The 21985-nt window shown below is 46.6% G+C and overlaps 1 protein-coding gene across 2 annotated transcripts in view; it reads right to left on the bottom strand.

Moving 5' to 3' along the window:
* The window catches only part of LAMB4 (laminin subunit beta 4), a 572267-nt gene that overhangs the window by 388504 nt on the left and 161778 nt on the right, over positions 1-21985 (bottom strand). For both annotated transcript variants that reach the window (XM_085654108.1, XM_085654109.1), the window contains exons 4-6: positions 18985-19120; positions 8263-8336; positions 7261-7449 (exon numbers count right to left, since the gene is read on the bottom strand). In XM_085654108.1, coding sequence (XP_085510234.1) covers positions 7261-7449; positions 8263-8336; positions 18985-19120 — 399 coding nt within the window. The remainder of the gene's footprint in view (positions 1-7260; positions 7450-8262; positions 8337-18984; positions 19121-21985) is intronic.

The following is a 21985-nucleotide window of genomic DNA, read 5'->3' as shown; positions in this document are numbered from 1 at the left end:
AAATCAGTCTTGGCCCTGTTCCAATTGGAGTAGTCCAGCCAACACTGACAGGCCAGGGCCACACTTAACAGGAACACAAGCAACCCTAGATGGGTTTTGGCCTGTTTGGGCCTCATCAGTAGTGTGCAGCTAGATTCCTATGACCCAGTGAGCATGGGACCTATGCCAGTCAAAAGTGATGGTTGGATTGCTTGAATTATTCTCAGCCACTGGTGATGATTTCTTTGTGCTACAAACTACTGTAAAAATTCCCAGAAGCCCTAAATCTAAGATGGATGAACTCTTCTTCCCTCTTGAGGAGTTCCAGGCACATCCTTATACACTCATATTTAGATGAGTTCTTGTAGGAAAGTAGGATCTGCTTTTATGGTTACCCCCACTTTTTGCCTGGCACTATGCTGACTAGTCTGATTGGGATCCTGCCAATCAGGTCTCTCTGCTTTCGCCCTTAAATTGTTATGTTCAGTACTTAGTTAGATCCCAGATTGGATACTGGGGTACCCTTATCAGGCCCTAGTACATGGTACTAAGGTACCCAGGGCATAGGTACCCCAGAGGTCCACCATGGGCTGAAGCACATATTATGCCACCCATGGGAGACCATTCAAAACGGAACTACAGACCTGCCAATACAGCCTTTGTAAGCTGGTGCTAGCACCACTTACTAAAGATATAGGTTTCCTATATCTAGTGTCACTGCACTTAAAACCTATAAGTCATCCCTATAGCAGGCCTTTGCAATCCTGAAGGCAGGGTGTTTGATTTCAAGTGTGAGGGTGCCCCTGCATGAGCAGGACACCCCTACAGCCTACGGAGTCCATTCTCCCGGGTTGTAAGTGAAGCCGCCATATAACACATAGAGGGGCACCGTGTAATTACGCAATGACCATCTCGAAATTGGCTGCAACAAATCCTATCATGTTTGGTATCACACATGAAGGAATCATACCTCCCACCCCGTAAACGGTGGAGGAGGTATGATTCCAAGCACTGGAAAAGCCCTCCGTTAGGCTCTCAGTGTTCCCGGTGCTAGCCTTCTAAACCCGAAAAGCACAAAATGGTTGCTGCCAACTAGAGACACGATTCTGCCCTCCTGCTGCTGAGCCAAGCTCGAGCATGGGAAGGCAGAACAATAGGCATCCTGTCACAGGGAGGTATGCCCACCTCCCAGACATGATTTAGTGTTTTGGGACCGGGTGGGTGCACTTGCCAGCGCCACTAAGTCTGCATGAGGAGCACATTTGATGCCTCCATGCATAGTCCAGTTCAAACCAGCTCTGGGAGCCATTGGCTTCTGCTCTGGCACATAACTGGGCAAAGGACATGGGAGTAACATCCTCCCTGTCCAGACCCTCCTCTGAGAGGGACCCCAGAATCGTCCCTACCTTTTCCTTAGGGTACTTAAGGTCTTTCCTGGGTGTAGGTCCCTAGATTATTTGTGGGACAAGATTCAAGTCAGACACCACTTCTACTTCTCCCGTCTGGACACTCTGGACTTCACTGGACTTTGTTTGAGCTCGACTTCGTCTCCCTTTCAGTCTGCTGCATCGTCTGTGCCTGTGCACCAAACAGGAACCTTACAAGGCCTGTGGGCATTGAAGACACCTGAAGGAATCTCCCTTGAAGTGAAGGAGTCACTTCCCTGTATTCGCAGGCACCACAACTAAGCTGACTGGTCTGCTGATCCTGAGCTCCTTCGAACTCTGAAAGGTTCTGCAACACAGGTGGTGATTCTCAACAGCTCTCGAGGTCTGCCCTGCCCTCTCACCAAGTTTGGGGCCAGTATCCCTCGTGGGAGCTGCAGGAACTGCACCCCTGTGCAGTGCATTGACTTGCAGTTGCAAAGGCTTGTTGGCTTTCTTCCACCAGGATCTTTGGGCTCCAAGTAGCCCCAACCTCAAGAATCTCCAGTGACCAAAGTTGTTGTCCACATCGCATCGTTTGCACCCTGGGCTGCATCTTTTGGTGAGCTTCTTGTGGTCCTCTTGCGACTCAATTACCTCCGACCTGTGGGTACTGTTGAGGGTCATCTTTGTTTCTTTTGGGCTCCTCTGATTGCTTGGGGCCTACCCTGACACCCCTGCTTGTGGTGGGTCCCCGGGACCTTGCTGGTCTCGACATTGCACCTTCTTTGACTCATGAGTGGGTTGCATTTGCCAAGGCTTGTTGGTGCTCCTGCCGGACACTGACCCCTCAGTACTTGACATCCGACATGGGACAGCTGGTGCAAAGCTCCTGTTCTTCCTCAGCATCGCCTGGTCCTCACAGCTGTAGACTCAAGGCCATTGTCAACTCTCCTGCAACTCCCGATATTGGTGGGCATTCGTCTTCCAGATCTCCGGATCACTCCTGAGTGACATAGACTCTGTCCCCTCTGCTTGCAGGTACCTCTTAACTAGAATCCACCTTCAGATTCCACCGGACACTTTCTCCTTCTTCAGCAGCGGCACTTTCCTGAGGTCCTCCATTGGGTTCGACTGCGGTTTCTGACACCAATTCACAACTATGCTCTCGGCTTCCCTGGTATAGGTAACGTGGGCACTAGGGTATCCATGGATGGGTGGCTCTCTAAGCTTTTGTCTTCCATGGGGTTTCTTCAGGGTCCACTGGGAAGGGTCCTTTATCTTTAAAATTGCAACCGCGACTTACATGTTGATTTGTATGGAGCACGCGGTTGTGTTCCCACTCAGCACATACTCCTAGTCACTCACCTTTGGTGGTTCCTTACTTCCCCAGCACTTTTACCTCCTCTCGACACTGTCTTGACCCAAGTTGTGGTTCTTATACCACTTTCTTAGTGTATGGTTGTGCCCCCCCCCCCCGGGGTCGACTGTGTATTTTTTTGCTATTTACGTAATTTCTTTTCAAAGTATTGTGTGTATTGTGCATCTCTCTAGGTAGGAAATATTTGTATGTGTTAGAGAGTATTATATAATAAATACATATTTTTATAAATACCTTGTGTGGTTCTTTTTCACTTAATTTATACATATAAGATTGCATTCTGGTAAAACAAGCTGCTTTACACTCCTTCTGGACTAAGCCTGAAGACTGCTCTCCACATCTGCCACTTAGAGAGCTTTCTAAGTGTGTCTAAGACCTCTTAAATCACCATAAGGGTTGTCTGGACTGGTGCAGGTTGCCCATGTACATACGTGGACATCATATACCAGGACAGCTTCTCACAGTTCTCTTTCCTCCATCATTGCCAGAACTGAGTTTCCCTTCTATTGGAATTGAAGACAAAGATTACATGAGGGCTCAGTAAAAGAATGGGACAGATGTCATCAGCCACATTTTGGATCAGCAAGTCAAAAGAAGAAGTGTTATGGCCAGTGTTTGTGCTGTCAACTGTCTTTTACCCCTTCAAGGTGACTGAATCTTTATAAGTCACCAGTTGTTGACAACACTCCTGCCTTCCTTGATTCATCTGGTAAGCTATTGACTGCTGGCAGGCATATCATCAACTCTAGCCAGTAATGTGTATTGGACCATGAAGGTGTGATGAGTGGCAGAACTGGTTTTAACAAACACATAAAAGGAGACCAGAGGAATGCCTCCAAATAAAGTATAAACCACTTGCATTCACTCTGGGTAGCAGTCCAACCCAACATTTTCATTCACTGTGTCACTCTAGAAATAGGCCCAGGGTATGCAAATTTGTAGTTCTAAATACTGATTGTTAGACCAGCCAGCCTTGAGGTGGTCTTCCCCAAACATTTTGCCTCTCCTTCTCCATTTTTGCTGGACTTATTTTTGTTGGCCTTAGGACTCAACTGCTAACCAGTGCTAAAGTGCTGATGCCCACTCACCCAAAACATGGTTACATTGGTTTATACCCAATAGGCATATTTAATTTGCTTATAAGTCCCATGTAGAGTGGTATACCATATACCCAGGACCTGTAAATGAAATGCTACCAGTGGGCCTGCAGTACATGTTGTGTCACTCACTTAAGTAGCACCTCAAAACATGTCCCAGTCCCTGAATGCAGTGTTAAACGGCCATGTCGACTTGGCATTAAACCCCCTTACCAAGCCTTAAACTCCTCTTTTATTACATATGTCACCCTTAAGTTAGGACATAGGTAGCCCATACAGCAGGGTGCTGGGTAATTAAAAGGTTGGACATGTAGTTTTACGTAAACTGCTAGATTTGTTTTTCACTACTGTGAAGCCTACCCCTCCCATAGGATAACATTGGTTATTCCTTCTTACATTTATTAAGCTGTAATTTCCAATTGGGAGCTGGTGGCTATATCATATTAGGTGTCTCTGGAATTGTAATGAAAAATCTTATTTGATGGAAATGTTTTGATTTTTTATTACAATTTTGAAACTTTCACTTTTATAAAGTTGGCATTTTCCTGCCCTTAGCCCTTTTGTGTTTGTAGCCTGCCCTGGGTCACATAACTGGGTGTAAATGGCAGACTTTGTGAATTCCTCACAGACAGAGGGATTAGGTGTACCTGAATGGGCCATCTGTTGGCAGGATGAGGGATTGGAGCTGAGCACAGCCCCTCTTGCAGCTAAGTAGATTGTGATCTGCCCTCACACAAAGGACATATCAACTCCCTTGAAGCCATGGCAGGGGAGTCAGGAAATTCCATGCACTTCAAAGCCACTATCTAAAAGCTTCTCTCATCTTCCAGAAACAGGTCACTGGGCTATAAAAATAGGGTCTCAGACACTAACTCTTCTGTTCACTTCTGAGCCTGTGGATACTCTGCCAGGAGAAAGGACTGTTGTGCTGCTAAAAGGACTGCCACTCTGCTAGACTGCCAATCTGCTGCTGCCTTGCTGAATTGCTATCTTTCTGTCCTGCTGCTCTCTTGCCTGGGAAAGAAGGACTGGACTTGCAACGTGAACCCAGAAACACCAAAGTCTCTCCAAAATGCTAGTTTTTTGGCTTCCTAATCTAAGACTCAAGAACACAAAATGCTCTCACCATCTTGAACCCGTACCTGAACCCAGCCTGAGTTAGTCCTGATTGCCCAAGTGGTGCCTCACCATTACTGGCCCGTTAGTTGTGGTACTAAAGGTGCCCCAATGGCCAAATCCCAAAACTCAGGACTACTCTGAGAACCAGGAGGAGACCACAACCAACATGCTCACCTATCCGTCTGCGGTGTATTGACAGTTGGATTGAATTTGCGACTTTTGCGACTTCTCTCACTGCGTTCTTCTCCACATCTGCATATCCTTTTCAGCGGTCCTTTGCCAGATGATATTCGGCCTTGTGGAACTGTCTTTGAATATAGCCCTCTGCCTCACCCCACTAGAGATTTTCGACTCCCATTTCAGAGACTAATTCCGAATGTAGAAAGCTTCACTGCGACTTTGACCCAAGGCTGTCCGACGACGGCGCTCCCTCCTTGGATACCTCCCGCAACCTTGCCCCACTGAACTTTAACTTTTCAGAACTTATTTTCAGAAATTCTTCTAAGTCCGAAGGTAAGGGTTGACCGGGGCCAATCCTCTTCTCATGTGACTAGATGTTACTAAAATATTTTGAAATTCATAACTCTTGTTCTACTGATTGAATTTTGGTCAGTTTGGTGTCAAATAATTTATTAAAATGTACTTTTTTTTCTAAATTGGTGTGTGATTTCTCTTGTGTTGTGTTTTTATTACTGTTTGTGTGCTGCATAAATAATATGCGCCAAGATACCCAGGGTTAGGCATAGGTTAATTAAGTGACTTTGCTTAGTTCACCCTGCAAGCAATTGTGGCTGATGCTTGACCAGGGCTCACATCCCTATCAACCAACAATCCAATTTCTCCTACTGATCGTGCCTGGAGTGGTTTGTGGTCATTTATATAGGAGCCATCTCTGGAGTGACATACATAGTAGTGTTTTATATCTTTCAGATTCAAGTAGGTTGGGAAACCTGAAGCATAATATCTTCCAGTCAATGTTATACACAGAGAGACATATGTTTTTGCCTGTTTCGTCCCAAGGTAGTATCCTAATCATGGGTGGCCCTATCCACTCTATCGTCAAGTCAAAAATGTTTTCTCCATGGTCCTCTGGAATTTGTGGCGGCATCCTCTTGCCTAATAAATCCCTTTTCTGCCCCATACTTTGAACCATACTTTCACATCATCTCTCCCAACTTGTATATTATGTAGTTTCCCAGTCCCCTGCTATATCACTTTTCACTGCCATTACACATAGAGAACACAGAGGTTATCTTCCATTTTATCATATCCATGTAATTTGGAATACCTGGAATCATATATTGTGGCATCAAGAGTACTTCCACTCCCAACATCACAGCCAATGTGACTTTTACTTAACTCCAGAACCATTGGATAACTCTTCATTCTCATATCATATGCAGGAAAGTTCTCTCTCCCATCCCAAATCTCAAGCAGGGAATATCTAGTACTAGTATCATTTCAAATTGTCTACTTATGTGAATGTATGCCCTATGGAGGACCTTCAATTGCATAAGACATAGGCAGGCTCAGAACGTGACTTCTTTAGGGCATATTAGCACCACTTCCCAATCTACGTACTCTAACATTCTCAAATTCCTTTCTTATCCAATTGTGAGGTTAAGTATATGGCTGCTATGGTCCCCTTAGCCAACTCTTCTGCTGGGACCTTTTTTTTCCAGGACACTAGTTCTAGGCATTTTGAACCAGTCAAGGGAGTATGGCACCAGTGCATACCAGAGCTGTGTGTATCTATATCCTTTTGATAGACACAATTCATATTCCCCTTTTAATTGGTTGAACAATTGATTACTCCTGTCTCGTTAGGTATTCTGCTTTTAAAATGCCAAAGAGCTCCCACTTTTTAAATCCTTTCAGGAACACAACCTCTCTCATGCTGGACCACAGAGGGGACTCTTTTGTAATGATGCCTTTCCATCCAAGTGACTTGGCTCCTTTCCATGCCCTCATCATCTCCCCTGTGGTTGCCGGGAATAGGTCTGTCTAGACTAATTGATATAATGAGTCATTCAGCACTTGTAGCTGACAGGCTCTGTAGTGTCATTAAACCTTTGGAACCCCTAAACCCATGTTACACCCTGATCTATATGAGACAGGCCAGTGCAATACTGGGTGAGAGGGGTACCCCAGTCCTTAGTTGGGATGTTTTAAAACATTGTTGAACTCTAGTCCATGAGGGTATTAATGAGCTCTTTCATAATGCTGAGATGTGAGTTGGCGTTAGTTGACATGTCTGTTGATTTAAGAACAACATCAGAATGACACTGCATTAAGATATTTCATGGGAAAAGATCAGTACCTCTCCTTCTGCAGAAGGCTCAACATCTGAGTATCTGGAATCACAGACTACTTCGTCCACTCTTGATGCTTCACCCACTGGGATGTTTGGAAATGCTGTGGCGCAATCTTGTGCAAAATACCTAAACACCTTCCACGTCTGACCATAGTCTCTGGACCGCTCAACCAACATTGCAGCAGGCCGGAAGGTCTACAAAGTAGCATTTTAAAATATGTTAGTGCTCATAAACCAAGATGAGGAAAAAGTTCACCCTAACAACAGTTGTAGTAGTCTGTAATGTCAACATCACTGGTTGCTGGTGGTGTGAACCATACTCATTTTTGGGGACTGGGGTTTACATTTCATCATCAAACTTTCACCTACAACAAGAGACAGAAAGACAGAAAAGAGGAAAAGAAGGAAGAAAAAGGAAAAGAGAGCTGTGTGGCTATTGGAGAAAGATGGGATGAAAAAGAACCTGCAAGAATGAAATAAAGAAAGAGGAAATGTAGGGTGGTGAAAGAAAGAAACATGAGGTGGAATCAAGATTAAGTAGTCTTGCTATTTGTCAACTCAGGAATTTGGCAGGGCCAATGGTGTGCTCCTATAAAAAGTTGGGGCTTATATGGAAACATCAGTAAAAGATATCCTTGTCAGCAGGGCAGTTGACAAGTGCGTCCATGCTACAAGACAGTCTCCAAGTTAAATAATGGCTGAAAAGGTTTGAGTGTCTTTGTTTACTCCCTAGTCAACGAGGCTTTTATAAGCACCAGTAGTGCTATGCTGAGCAGGTGATGGGATGACCTTAAACAAGGATTACACTGGTGATATTCAGCCCTTGGTTGGTACGATTGTAAGGTAATGGCTGACCAAATTCGGTGTTTAAAATCACCTCCATGACGAGCTGTTTCTAACAAGCAAAAGTTTCATAATTTTTAAAATTTGACTTGAAATAAAGCCAGTTAAGAATCCAGCATTGTCATGCATGAGCACAGTGATGGCGCTTTAGGCCTGTCTTATTACCTTGAACGTCAATATGAGATGACTAAACTGGAACAATGTTTCGAGATCCAATCTAATGCTGACCTGGTCAATTCCTAAATCATGACAAAAGAGAGAAGCATAAAAAGATTGGTATCCATGTGGTATTAGTCTACTTGCTTTTTGCTTTTGTATTCAATTGGTGCATACAGTGCAGGATTATATCGAGAAATGCCAATAACCCATTTTAGAGTTTCTCTACTTTAGTTCTTTGAGTATACATTTGTAAGAATGTTAGCAACAAAATCACAGTTTAGTACCTCCATATGAATATGCACTTCCCTCCTCGATATATTTGCCCTCGACATTTTGGCTAAGATATTCTGATAAATTGATATTCCCTACTCAATACTTCGGACTACAACCAACTGTATCCTCATCCTGGTGACACTCCCTACCAGACTAGTATCTGAATACACTGAGTGCAGAGACTAGCTAGATATATTATTTGATTTACAGTCTAGGTTGCCAGAAAATACATCTGCGCTATCAGAGGAAATTGTGGGGAGCCATGCTTGTACTTCACCTTGATGCAACTTCTGGTGGCAGCTGAACACCCACCAGCAGAGGTTACAGTAATTGCTTGGCATGTGACACAATGGCTTGTTAATAGTGCAGAAGCACACGCAGGGAGAACATTGAAACATCCACAACCACAAACTGAGACCTCTAATGGAACCCTGCAAGAACACTGCATCATACCTGCTGCTAGAGACCAGAGCATAGAACACCACAAGTAGGCAGGACCGTGCCACGGTATATCCCCGATATAGCAAATTTTTAATATTGACTTGCCTTAACATTGACCCCCATTACCTCTGGATCGCCACTGTAACAGCTGATTTGCTATCGCCCTGCCATTACATCGTCAGGTAAATGTTAATCTTTTCACTGCCAGAGCGTTTGCGCTCCTGGGTAACTGATCTTTTTTTAACGAAATCAACATTGGGTAGATCTTTTTTGGCTTTGTGCACCTATACGAACCCCACATCAATACCTCTTCCCAGCCTAAAGATATAAAGAAAAATATGGAGATTCTTTCATGGTTTTAACACATTTGCTCAATATTTTGTTGAATATTCCAATTGGACAAACATATATCCCAGAATGCTAACCAGGAAAATATTACCCTGAATGTCATGATTCGGGCAATACCAAATTTGTTTAGATTTCCAAGAGAATGCAGTCTGCACAATCAATTACGTAATGATAGGGCAGATCGTGACAATGCAGGATCACTGTTTATTGTGCACTGTTCATGTGTGGCCCACCTTTACCACATTTCTAGGACACTGAAGGATCACTACATCACAAGCACAACAATGTATATACCACTGCAACGTTCTAAGTTACAATGAGGCAAGTTAGAAAGCATTACATTTACAATGCAGTTAAGTGTTTAAGGGTACTGAATTGGTGGAGACTGGTGTTGCTTAGAGGGTTTTTTAGGTTTCAAGAATGGATAGTGGGTAGGGGTAGTAAGGAAGTTGAGGAATGGGTAGTATTAAGGGGTATTGTGAGGTTTTAAGGTTCAGGGACAGACAGTGTGCTAGAGTAGTAAGGAAGTTTTAATAGTAAGGGGCATTGAGGGGTTTTAGGGTTCAGGGATGGGCAATGGTAAGAGGTAGGAAGGGATGTTTAGAGTTCAGGGACGGATAGTGGTAAGGAGTAGTAAGGGGTTAGTAGGGCTTGGTATAGGCAGTATTGCGGAGTACTAAGTGATTTTAAGAGTTCAGGGATGCGTAGTGTTAAGCGGTAGTATGGATTTTTAATGTTCAGGAATAGGTAGTGGTAAGGGATAGCAAAAGGTTTTAGAGTTCAGGGATGGGTAGCAGTAAGAAATTCCTAGGGTTCAGGGATGGTATGTGGGTTAAATTACACTTAAATAAGTACAATTACTAAAGCAATACAATAAAAATGGGTATGGTGAGGTTTACTTATTATGTGTGTTTTGGGGGGAGGAATAAATGCATTGTTAGTGTGTTTTAATGGATTATAATGGTATGTGTTTTACTGTTCAATGTCATTAAAACGCATGTGAATGATGTGAATGTGTTGTACGTGTAGTCGTTGTGTTGTAAGAGTGCTGCATTGTGTTGGTTTGCATTGGGGTGATCTACAAACCTGTTCATATAAAGACAGATATTAAATTAAGAACAGTATGGAAAGTCTAATAAATTATATATTTTATAGTTATGTATGAAATAAGGAATCTATTTGTGCAAGCCAGACTTCCTGTACCCACACTGGCTGGCTAGGAGAACACTATGAACATGACATTTGTCAGATATTTAGCAATTAGTTTTCAAAAACATGGTAATTCACTCCAGTGTACCTTCACGTGATTCAAGTCAGAGCAATTGCTTAGGTGCAGTTTCTCGTGTTTTAGTAGGGTTTCAGAGGGGGTCCACAGATCACAAAAGATGAAGAAGCCCTGTATTAAGATTTGAGCTAAGGTTAGAGCTTGAGTTAGTGTTAGGGCTAGGGCTAGGTTTGTTTTTATTTTTAATATGTAGTACATATTTTAGAATGATATTGAAGACACTTATATGGTAATTATATTTAAAAAGATACTCTCTGAAACAATATAAAAGTAGATGATATAATTGTAAAATTCATAGTAAATACTAAAAATGATAATATTGTTTGGATAAGATGTAACATTAAGGTAACCAATATTATGTCATGCATTCAGTATTACAATGATCTGGAATCGCAAAACGAGTGCAGTAACCAGAAAACAACCCAATTAGACAGATCACCTGCCTGCAGGTTTAATCACTAAACCAAACATCCAGAAATGAATTTGCCTCTAGTGGCACCATATATGTGGAAGTGCAAAGGCTGTGACATTTGTTTTTTTTTTTTTTTTTTTTTTTTTGAAACCGTTTATTGCAATCTCAAATATATACAAGTATGGGCCTACAACCTTCCGGTCGGCCGCTAAAGTGACAAAAGCAAATGACATACATACAATAAGGCACTTGGCTTTGCATAGACGATAAAGCAGGAGGTATCAACAACGCGGGCCACATAACTCTGAACCCACAATACGGTTTCGTTTTATACAACACAACAACATAAAACCACACCCGCAAGGCAACCCACAATCGAAAATGACAACACGTGCTCCTCAAGTGGGGAACCCCAACCATCCAAAGAAATCCAGAGAGGGGGAGGGAAACTGATCCGGGACTGGGAGAACAATGTGCCCAGGGCTGAGGGAGGGGGTCAACTATGGGGATGGAGCTGGTGAAGCGGGAGGCAACAACGGCGGCTCGCAAATACCCCCGCGGTAAGCGTTCCAGGGGCCCCATATCTTCACCCATGCCCCAGGCTTACCCCGCGCCACATATACCACCTTTTCTCGGAACATGCACCAATCCATATGTTCTTTCCAAGCCGACACCGCCGGGGGTCTCTGAGATCCCCACAGCTGAGCAATGTCACGTTTAGCTATCATATGTCCCAGAGTCACCCATCGCGTCTGCGGAACCGAGTAATCAGTCGGTTCCCACACATTCAGCAGGCATCTCCTCGCTTCAGGCAACAGCGCGACATGTGTAACCGCTCGCAGAACCTCATGCACACCACGCCAGAATCGCTCCACCTTCGGACATTCCCACAGAATGTGTAAAAAAGTCGCCAAGGCACCACACCCACGCTTACACAATCCATCCTCGGCATAGCCCATACGCTGAAGCCTTGGCCCCGTCATATACACCCGGTGGAGTATCTTAAGCTGGACGAAGCGAAGGCGAGCCGGGATGGCCACCTCCTTCGGAGAGGCCACCGCGGAAATCCAGTCCTCGTCGTCCAACTCCAGCCCATCGGCAACCCAAGCCTCGCGGAGGCCAGTCAGTAGGCCCGAGCGGTCATTTATCAATTTCTTATAAATGAGGGAGATCGTGCTGTCCGGAACGTGGCCATCTAGCACTCTATCCTCCAGGGGGGAGGACTCCGGGATGGAGGCCACGTCTGGGAAGACGGAACCCAGTGCGTGACGGACCTGCAGGTAGCGAAAGTATTCACTGCCCTGCAGCTGAAACTCCGCCTGCAGCGTCTCGAATGTCTTGAATCCTCCCCTCGTCCAGAGATCTCCCACTGTACTGATGCCTATCATGTCCCACCTCTCGAAGCCCTTCGAGGTCCACAAAGAGCCAAGCCTCTCCGACGCATACAACGGTGACGCCCGGGTCAAACGGTCCTTCCATCCCATAGCTGCATTAGCCGCGTGCCATACTCACACCATGACACGCGTGGGTCCCGTCAAGCGGGAATCGGGCACGCTAGTATAGAGCGCTCGGTTGTAGTCGCCACCGGGTAGGAGCATTTTGTCCATTTCAAATGCCGGGTTTAGGGCGGTCCCATAGAAGCCGTGATTAATTGCAGCTAACTGGGAGGCCCAGTAATACCGCTTAATATCCGGGAGGGCAATCCCTCCGTCGTACCACGGGAGCGTCAATTTTGCCAGGGCTATACGCGGCCTCCCATCCCAAAACAGACGGCGCTGTAAGCTTTCCACCTCACGGAAGTAGCGCGCCGGGACAAAGTCCATAGTGTTCTGGAGAGCGTACAAAAAGCGTGGCAATGACATCATCTTGAACAGTGCCGCCCGGCCGAGCGGCGAAGCGGCAAGCGCCGCCAGCGCGCGACGTCCTCCTTCAAGCGCTGGAGGGGGGGAAGCAAGTTTCGCTCGTAGCGGGCCACCGGGTCCAGCGTAAAATAGACCCCCAGGTATCGAAATCCCTGCGAGGCAATCTGGATCGGACAGCCCCGAGGGAGGACAGGAGCCTCCCCGGAAAGCACATAGACACAGGATTTAGCCCAGTTAATGACAAGGCCTGAATTACGGCCAAAGGAGCGCAGAACATCGACCAGGACAATCAGTGATTTGCGCGGGGAGGCTAAGTACAAAAGGATATCGTCAGCGTAGAGGGACACGCGGTCCTCATACTCGGGGGTCCAACGGAGACCTCGGATGGAAGGGTGCCACCGCAGCCACTCCGCCAGGGGTTCCAGGGCCAATGCAAAAAGGAGCGGCGACAGGGGACAACCCTGTCGCGTGCCCCGTCCCAGCACGAATGGGGCCGAGACTCGACCATTCACCACCACCTGTGCCAATGGGTCCGAGTACAACAATTTGACCCAACTGATGAATCCCGGGCCAAATCCAAATTTCGCCAACATCGCCCAGATGTAGGGCCACTCGAGCGTGTCGAACGCCATGGTGGCGTCCAGGGACGCCAAAATGGCCGGCTCCCGCACGAACGGAACACGCGCGAGCACCCCGTGCAAGCGCCGCAGATTAAGGGCCGTATTGCGATGGGGAATGAAGCCGGACTGGTCTTGGTGGACCAAATCGCCCACCACGCCGACCAGCTGGTTAGCGAGCACCTTGGCGAGGATTTTAGGCTCCGCGTTCAAGAGCGAGATAGGCCGGTAGGATGTAACCCGGTCTCGCGGTCTGCCCTCCTTGTGGATAACCACGATGGTAGCCAGACGCTGGTCCGGCGGGAGGGAGCCCCGCGAGTGAGCCGCAAGGAACATAGCGCGGAGGTGGGGTGCCAGTACGTCCGGTCGCAATTTATACAACTCGATAGGAATGCCGTTCGGGCCCATGGCCTTGCCAGAAGCGACCGAGCGGATGGCGAGGGCAATTTGGTCCGAGGTGGGGGCGGCCTCCATCAACTCCCTGTCCTCCATTGAGAGGGAGGCCAGCGCGATGTCACGCAGCAGGGCATGGGAATCCTCCTCCGGGCAGGGAGAAACCGGGGAATATACCTCGCGGAAATAATCCGCGAAGCAAGAGACAATGCCTTCCGGCTCAGTGACACGTACACCATCCATTCTTTCAATCAGCGGGACCACACGATTAGCTCTCTCCTTCCTATCCAACCACGCAATCAACTTACCAGCCTTATCACCCACATCATACAATCGCCCCTGTTGCTCTCTGCTGAGGCCCCTGGCCGCCTCCGTGACGAGGGACCTATAAGCCGCCTGCTTAAGGTGTAGAACGTGCAGCGCAGCGTCAGTCACCCCACTCCCCAGATCACCCTCCAGTTCAGTGATTTCGGCCTCCACCCGGGTCACCTCCTCCTGTGCGCGCCTCCGGGCATGGGAAATAAAGGAGAGGGCCTCCCCTCTAAGCACAGTCTTGAAGGCCTCCCACAGGGAAATGGCCGACGGGACAGACCCCACATTCTCCTCAAAATACCGTTGCAAGGATTTAATCAAGTCAGCACGAATAGTGGGGTCGCGCAGGTACCAGGCATTGATTGGAGCTACCCTGCCCTCCCCCCTCGGGAAGACATCAAAGTGCAACAGGAGTGGGGAATGATCTGAGATACCCCGCGCCAGATGGCGCACCTCCCCCACTCTCCCGGCATAGGCCGCAGGGACAAGGACATAATCAAGCCGCGAAAGGCTACCATGGGCCCCCGAATGGAAGGTGTACTGCAGCTGAGTGGGATGCTTCAGACGCCAACAGTCCACCAATCCCAGCGTGTCCAAAAGGCCAGACAGCCACGCTTGTGCCCGGGGGAGGTCCCTAGGGGGATAGCGATCCAGAGTCCCAGAAGCCACCGCATTGAAGTCCCCCCCAACCACCAGAAGCCCCCCCGGAAGGTCAAGCAGGAGGCGTCCCAGGTCCGCAAAGGTGGTGGACTGTAACCCCGGTGGGACGTACACTGAGACAAAGACGACTACCTTGCCCTCCATTCTCCCCACCAAGACAGTGTAGCGTCCCCTCTCATCATGGCGCACCTCATCTATTTCTAGCGGGAGCGAGGTCTTGACCATAATGCCCACCCCTCGTGAGCCTGATGTGAAGCCCGAGTGGGCCACCAAACGATAACCACGTCGGTTCATGGCACAATAGGAGTTACCAATGAGGTGTGTTTCCTGCAAAAAGACCACATCAGGCGAAATCCGTTTCAGATATTGCAGGACCACACCCCGCTTAATCCTATCACCCAGTCCGTTAACGTTCCAGGACAACAACGTAAGGTCCCTACCCCCCATCACATACAGAAGCCATCATTTGTCCCCCCGAGAGCATCTCAAAAAAACCAATACAATAAAGGGTTTGCCTTGCGGTAGAAACGAACCACACCCCACCCCAACCCACCCATCCCAACAGAACTCCCCCCACCCTGCACCCCTGCATGAGCCCGAACAGCCCCCCCAAAGTGCAGTGTGCCTGTCGCCCCATGGAAAGAAAACTAACTAGTCCCCCAGAGGAGGAGGGAGATCCCCCAAGAGACCCCGCACGACCTCCGCAGGAGGGGAACTTACCCTAACAGTCAATGGTGACAATAACACAGTCCAGAGCAAGGCCTACCATTAGTCCCTCAGTCCTGATCCGGCGGGCCCTCCCCACCAACCGCTCCCCCCCCACCCCCCCGGCCCCGATCTCCGGGCAGAGTGTCCAGCCAGTCCCCGGCCGCCTCGGGACGATCAAAAAAGTGCGTGCGGCCATCCACCTCCACCCTCAGCTTAGCCGGAAAAAGCATCGCATATTTGAGATTCAGGTCCCGTAGGCGACGTTTGACACCGAGAAAAGTCAGTCGCTGCTTTTGGACCGCCGGAGTAAAGTCAGGATAGAAATTGATATCCATATTGTCAAGTCTGACCGGCCCTTGTAGCCTGGAGGTCTGCAGGATAGCGTCCCTGTCCCGAAAATTGAAAATCCGGGCGATGAGAGGCCTCGGAGGGGCTCCGGTCTTAGGCCTACCCCCGGGGACCCTGTGGGCACGTTCCACTGCAAAGAATTTACTCAGCCCCCGAGGCTGGAGATGGGTGAGGACCAAGTCCTCCACAAACAGATCCGCTGCCTCTGCCTCGCGTCCCTCCGGCACCCCGATGATGCGGACATTATTCCTCCGGGCCCGACCCTCGGAATCCTCCAGTCGACGATGCATCAGGGCGCTCGCCTGGCCGAGCCTGCGCACCTCCTGTTGGAGGGCCGCCACGTCGGACGTGAGGCCCGAGGTAGAGTGGGCCAAAGAATCGACCAGGTCATTTGTTTTTGAGAGATCGGCTCTCACGAGGCCCACGTCCACGAGGACCGAGTCGATCTTCTGCGCCAGAGTGTCAAAGCGCTGGTCCACCGAGGCCTTCATCTCGGCGATGGCGCCCATGACGTCTCGGAGGGTCAGGTCCGTGGGCAGAGCAGGAGCGTCAGTCGGGCCCGTAGGGGATCTACGTAGCGCCTCTGGAGATCCCTTCTGGAGGGTGTAGCGGTCCATATTGTTGGATTGATGGGCCGCGCCACGACGGGTCGACTTCACCTTAGCCCGGTCGCCATCTTGTTTTGTGGCCATGGTCGCGGTCCCAAATCGAGCCAATCTCCTCAAAAAGGGGGTAGACAATCCCGTTCCAGGGCTCCGGGGGGGGGCGACCACCGCTCCGCAGGACGGACCGCAGCCGGCGGGCCGGCAGGGCACCCCAACGAGGCCACACCACCGCACACCGCTTCGCGACCCTACCTCGCCTGGCAGCAAGGAGGGCGCAAAAGCGAAAGTGAAAGTGCGGGGTGCGCGAGTCACCCAGCCTTGCCCGCAGCTGTTATTCACTTTGTCGCCGGATCGCCCCACAACTCCAGTACGGGGGGCCGGCGTGGAGAAGGCCGCAAACCTTAATCGGTGCTCCCGCCGGTGTCCGAGGTCCGAATTGAAAACGGAAAACAGGCGTCACCTCAACTCTGGTTCACAAACACAGTCCCCTCATCTAGGACAGGATTCGGTCAGGATTTATGCAGGAGGTCGCGGAGGTCCTCGGGAGCCTCGCACCTACGCGGCCATCTTGGGTGCGCGCTAGGCTCCTCCCGATGCTGTGACATTTGTTGACTGCCAATCTGCAGTGCTGGTGGGTGGCATTGTTAGGGTAGATACTCTGATATTTGGATCAAAGGTAAAAATGGCCACAGTCAAGCAATGGACAAGAGGTGTGTTCCACATACAGCATACACATGCCAAACATGTTACTTGCAATGGATAGCAGATATCATTAGTTGGGCAGAATTTGCAGTGAAGATACTGAGGGGCCTAGAATTAAGTGTCCCTGCTGCAAACTCCGGCCATTAAGGGTTTTTCCATGAAATGGAAAATAATACTCTCACCAATGTTAACCAGGTTCTTTTCTGAGCAGTTTATCAGTAACTGCCCTCCCGGACTGCAGCAGGCAGCGCATGTGGCTGTGCAACGCTTCTTACCGGAGCCCTGGGCCTGCATTCTCTCTGAGAGGCCATGTCTCTGACAAAACATTCATTGGGTCTGAAGATTTAAGACTCGAAAATGTGGGCCCTGAAACCAGGAGTTACTATCCCCTGGCTTGAGGACTCCTGGTGGACACAGAAAGACCCCGAAAACCATTTCCGCACCCCCAGCAACCTTGAGCATTTTCATCATCCTGTATCCCTTGCATCAGAACCACTCAATTGAATCCTAAAGCCTGTAGCTGGAATGGAGACTGTTTTCCATGTGAGGTAGCTGTTCAGTTGAACCTGACTGGTCCCTGTGACTAACTCCATATCGGAATTAGGACCCACAAAAATGTCTACATAGATGTTTTCAAGTCACTTGCAGAAGCTAAACCTAAACCGTGACTCACTGTAGATTTCAATGATATATTGCATTTGAGTAAGAAGCAGTGATTCATTGTTTGCATAAAAATGAATAACTCTGAAATACTCAGGTGGATTTCTGTCATTGAGATTTCTATTTAAAAACAAAAATACAACCAATAAATTGGTGTCCGATTTTTATTGGGTGGTTGTTTTCTTCTTCTTCAACTTCTTTGGGTACTTCTTAATGCTTTGATAAAGTTTTACTGCACTGAGCCACGGGGACTGAGCTATGGTTTTACAAGCAAACCTGACTGAATCTGTTAAAGAATTGTGTCATTATTACACGGTGAGGTCGCCAACCATACCATATAATAATCTACATTCTCACAATATAGACCATCGGTTCATCCTCTTATGCCATTTCCCCTTCTAATATACCCTAAATATTGTCCACCATATCTTTCTAGTCTTCACCAACTTCTGCTTCCCTCGTTTAGTTTGCATTGCCTCTTTTCTCTAAATTCAGTTCTTTCACTCCACCTTAAATATTTACAGGCACCCGCCAACTTTACCTCTGTTTTGTTTCTCCCTGTCTCTCTCTCTCTCTCTCTCTCTCTCTCTCTCTCGCTCTCCCTCTTTCTCTCAATACTTTCCCCTGTATATATTGGTCTTGCTCATAGGGAAATGATCAGAACTCCATCTAAGCCTGTGGCTGTGAAAGCCTACTAGGACTGAGGCTAAGAAAGTCACATGTCAGACTATTCCATAGTTCAGGCTCTGTCTGATATATAAGTAACTTTGCCCTGGACATACCAAGTTCTATGTCTGAGGCACTGACTAGGCCTGAACACTAGAAGCATCCTTACCGGTCTCATTCACCCACTTTTTTTGGCCACCCCAAACACTAATAACTAATGTATATGTCTCATTGCAACATCCATTTTTGTGGAGCGCTTTGGTGACAACACTACTGATATACCAATAAATGCATTTAAATAAGGATCGATTTTTCAATATGTGTATGTGGCCAAAGCAAGCTATAATAAGTGATATTGCAGCATCACTCTAATAATATGCTGTCTTAGTAAAAAACAATACAACAAATATGAAACCTACAGATGGAAACCTCTTACCATTCTCTGACTGCCACCACTTCTTTTTTCGATCAGGCTCAAAGGTTGTGATAATATTCTCAACAAGATGGCTGTTGGGCTCGTTGTATGGATTAAAGGGGTACCTGGAATCACAAATGAAGCATTTCTGTTCATCCTGCAAGAGAAAGAGTTAATAAAATGATTTATGGAAGGATGTGTAGCCTGCCAGTGTAGCCTATAAGAACTTTGATATGTGTCCTCTAACCACATCTTCAGACATATAACTTTTGCTTTTGCATAATGTCACTTAGGTTAACACAAATGCCTATCCTATGTTTTATTTTTTTTAGCAATTTTAACAGTTTGCATTTATGTACTATGGTCCATATTTATCAAAAAACCCTGCAAGCCGCCTTGCTCCGCTGCGCTGTGTGAAAGGGCAGGAATGCGCCATATTTACCATTATACAGCGCATTGTTCTCTTTTCCTAGCACTGGTGTGCTTTTGGCTGCCTCGCGCCAACGCAGGCACTCTTGCGTCATGTTGCACAGGTACCTGCATTGCACACAAGATTATTTTTGTGCAGAAAGCACCTTCCTGCGCAAATAATTCCTCCGAGGCAATTTCTTCTTTCTAAGTGTGCTGCAGAATGCCTCCTGATGGCAGATTTTCTAGCTACTAACCTTTCGGGCAAGTTGAGGAAGGAAATATATAATAACAACAACAATACTACTGCTACAACTAATAATAATGTAAAGCACAGTGTATTTATTCTGTACACTTTCTTTATGTTCACTATTGCCAATATCTATGTGATTTTCTTTTTCATTTTGCAACATATATTCCTCACAATGTCAACATATAATGTAAGTTCTAAGGGCATCATTAGGATGTCCGCCTGCCATCCCGACGTAAAAAAGGACCGCCCGCCATAAGTGCAGCGGTCCCATGGGTGTGATTAGGATGCGCCCGCCACACCACCCGCCAGCACCTCCCGCCAGCACCCCCCGCCGCAATGCCAAAAATGCATGGTGTGCATGCAAATGCAGGGGGGTACCATAGGTACCCCCATGTGCATCCCCCCCCCAAATTCCTGGGGGCCCCCTACGGGCAAGGACCACATGCCTTTCCATGGCGGCAACGGCATATGGTGGGGGGAAATGGCATGCGGGCGGGAGAGAATGTCGGGCTGTGGCAATCTGCCCGACATTCTAATTGACCCCTAAGTATCTAAATCCATGCCTCTGTGAGAAGGCTAACCTGGGAGCAGGCCGCGAGGTTCACGCCAATAACCTGCTGAGTCTTTGATAGTACAGATTGTCCGTCCCAATATGGGCCCTTCTTCTGGTAAAATATTTTGGCGAAGGAGTTTTAAGAAACCTGCCCACCCTGTCTGCTCTGCATACCTGGTGGCTACACCTTTACAGCCAGAGGCCCAAATGAAATATGGTATATAAGTAGAATATTGTGGCCGAAATATTGTCTTTTAAAAATATTGTGACCAAAACATGGACTACCAAAATATTGTGCAGGTAAGTATGTATAGGTAAGTATAGGTTTACATGTGTAACTCCACGTTTATGTACGCTGGAGTTCTATATATATCTCAAAGTACATGGATGTGGAGTTTAAAAAAAACATTTTTTTACTTTCTTCATATACTTGCCTGCAAAATATTTTGCTTATCAATATGTTGGCCACAATATTTTTATAACACGATACGTCTGTCCTGAATATTCTGAAATGCAGTAGAGAAAACGACTTGGTGTGACTGGACTCTTCAGCGTGCTTCATCACGGCCAATCTATGGCTCAGTAAATGGACAATGAATAAATACAAAGAACCAAATAAGCACTAGAAATGCAGGCGCAACAGCTGCTGTAAAAACAAATTGTGCAAAAAGCTATTTATTGGGTACTAAAAGACAAAGACAGCAGCAGAGAACATCTGGAATTATACTGCAATGTCTGGGCACGTGTACAGAACAACATCTGTAAGACAAAATTCGAGCACTGTTTCTTCTGCTCCGAAACAGCACTGGTGGCCCAAAAATTAAATGACCATTTACCAATATATATATATATATATATATATATATATATATATATATATATATATATATATATATATATATATATATATATATATAGAACAGGATACTGTCTCTCCCTACTTCCAGCCGGCGAAGAGAGTCTCACGGGCTCCAGTATAGTGTGGCAGAATCAGGTCTTTATTCAATCTCACATAGCCATATGACACGTTTGGGACATCAGAGTGTCCTTGATCACATGCGGAAACGCAGTCCGCCTACTTGTATATATAGTTCTGTGTTCTACTTTCCCCCGTGTCACGTGATAAATAAACATGAACAACATACTATGATGCTTAGTATCACATAGTCTGTTTTCCGATCAGCGTGCTCTATTCACCATATAGATTTACATTTCATTCTCATTACTGTGATATAGACATTATTCCGATAGATGACATTGCTTGGGGTTTAGCACAATTTGAAAGTGCACGTACTTCTTGATATCTGCATGAATGCAGATATATTGTTGCATTATATAAGCAATGGTAATGTTCAGTATTAGTATTCAAATTTATCGTGATTAAATAAATAAATAAATACATATATAATTAAATATTATGCAATTCATTTCATGATAAATAACGAATATATAATATTAAAACCTTTTTATGTTGTTGCATACCTGCAATATAAAACGATTTGATACTAATTTACCAGCTGAACTGTGCAAAAACCCTCATATTGTCACAGTAATTGAAACCAATATAACACATAATTGGTACATATATATATCTGTCACATTTACAAATGTAACGTGTTGTATTTTTTCAGCTTTAGATAAAAGTCTGTAGTGTTATTTTATGTGTATTTACATTTTTTGTAAATTGGTGCACAAACAAAACACAAATATATTTAAAAAAATATGTGAAATTGTGCATACTGGCTGATAATCTGATAAATTGGGTCAAAATGGTGGTTTCCCTCAGGAAGATCAGTCTTATAGCTCTT

Source organism: Triturus cristatus, chromosome 4_1, assembly GCF_964204655.1.
Source record: "Triturus cristatus chromosome 4_1, aTriCri1.1, whole genome shotgun sequence".
Taxonomy (NCBI): Eukaryota; Metazoa; Chordata; class Amphibia; order Caudata; family Salamandridae; genus Triturus; species Triturus cristatus.
This window is presented reverse-complemented; position numbering and strand designations above follow the sequence as displayed.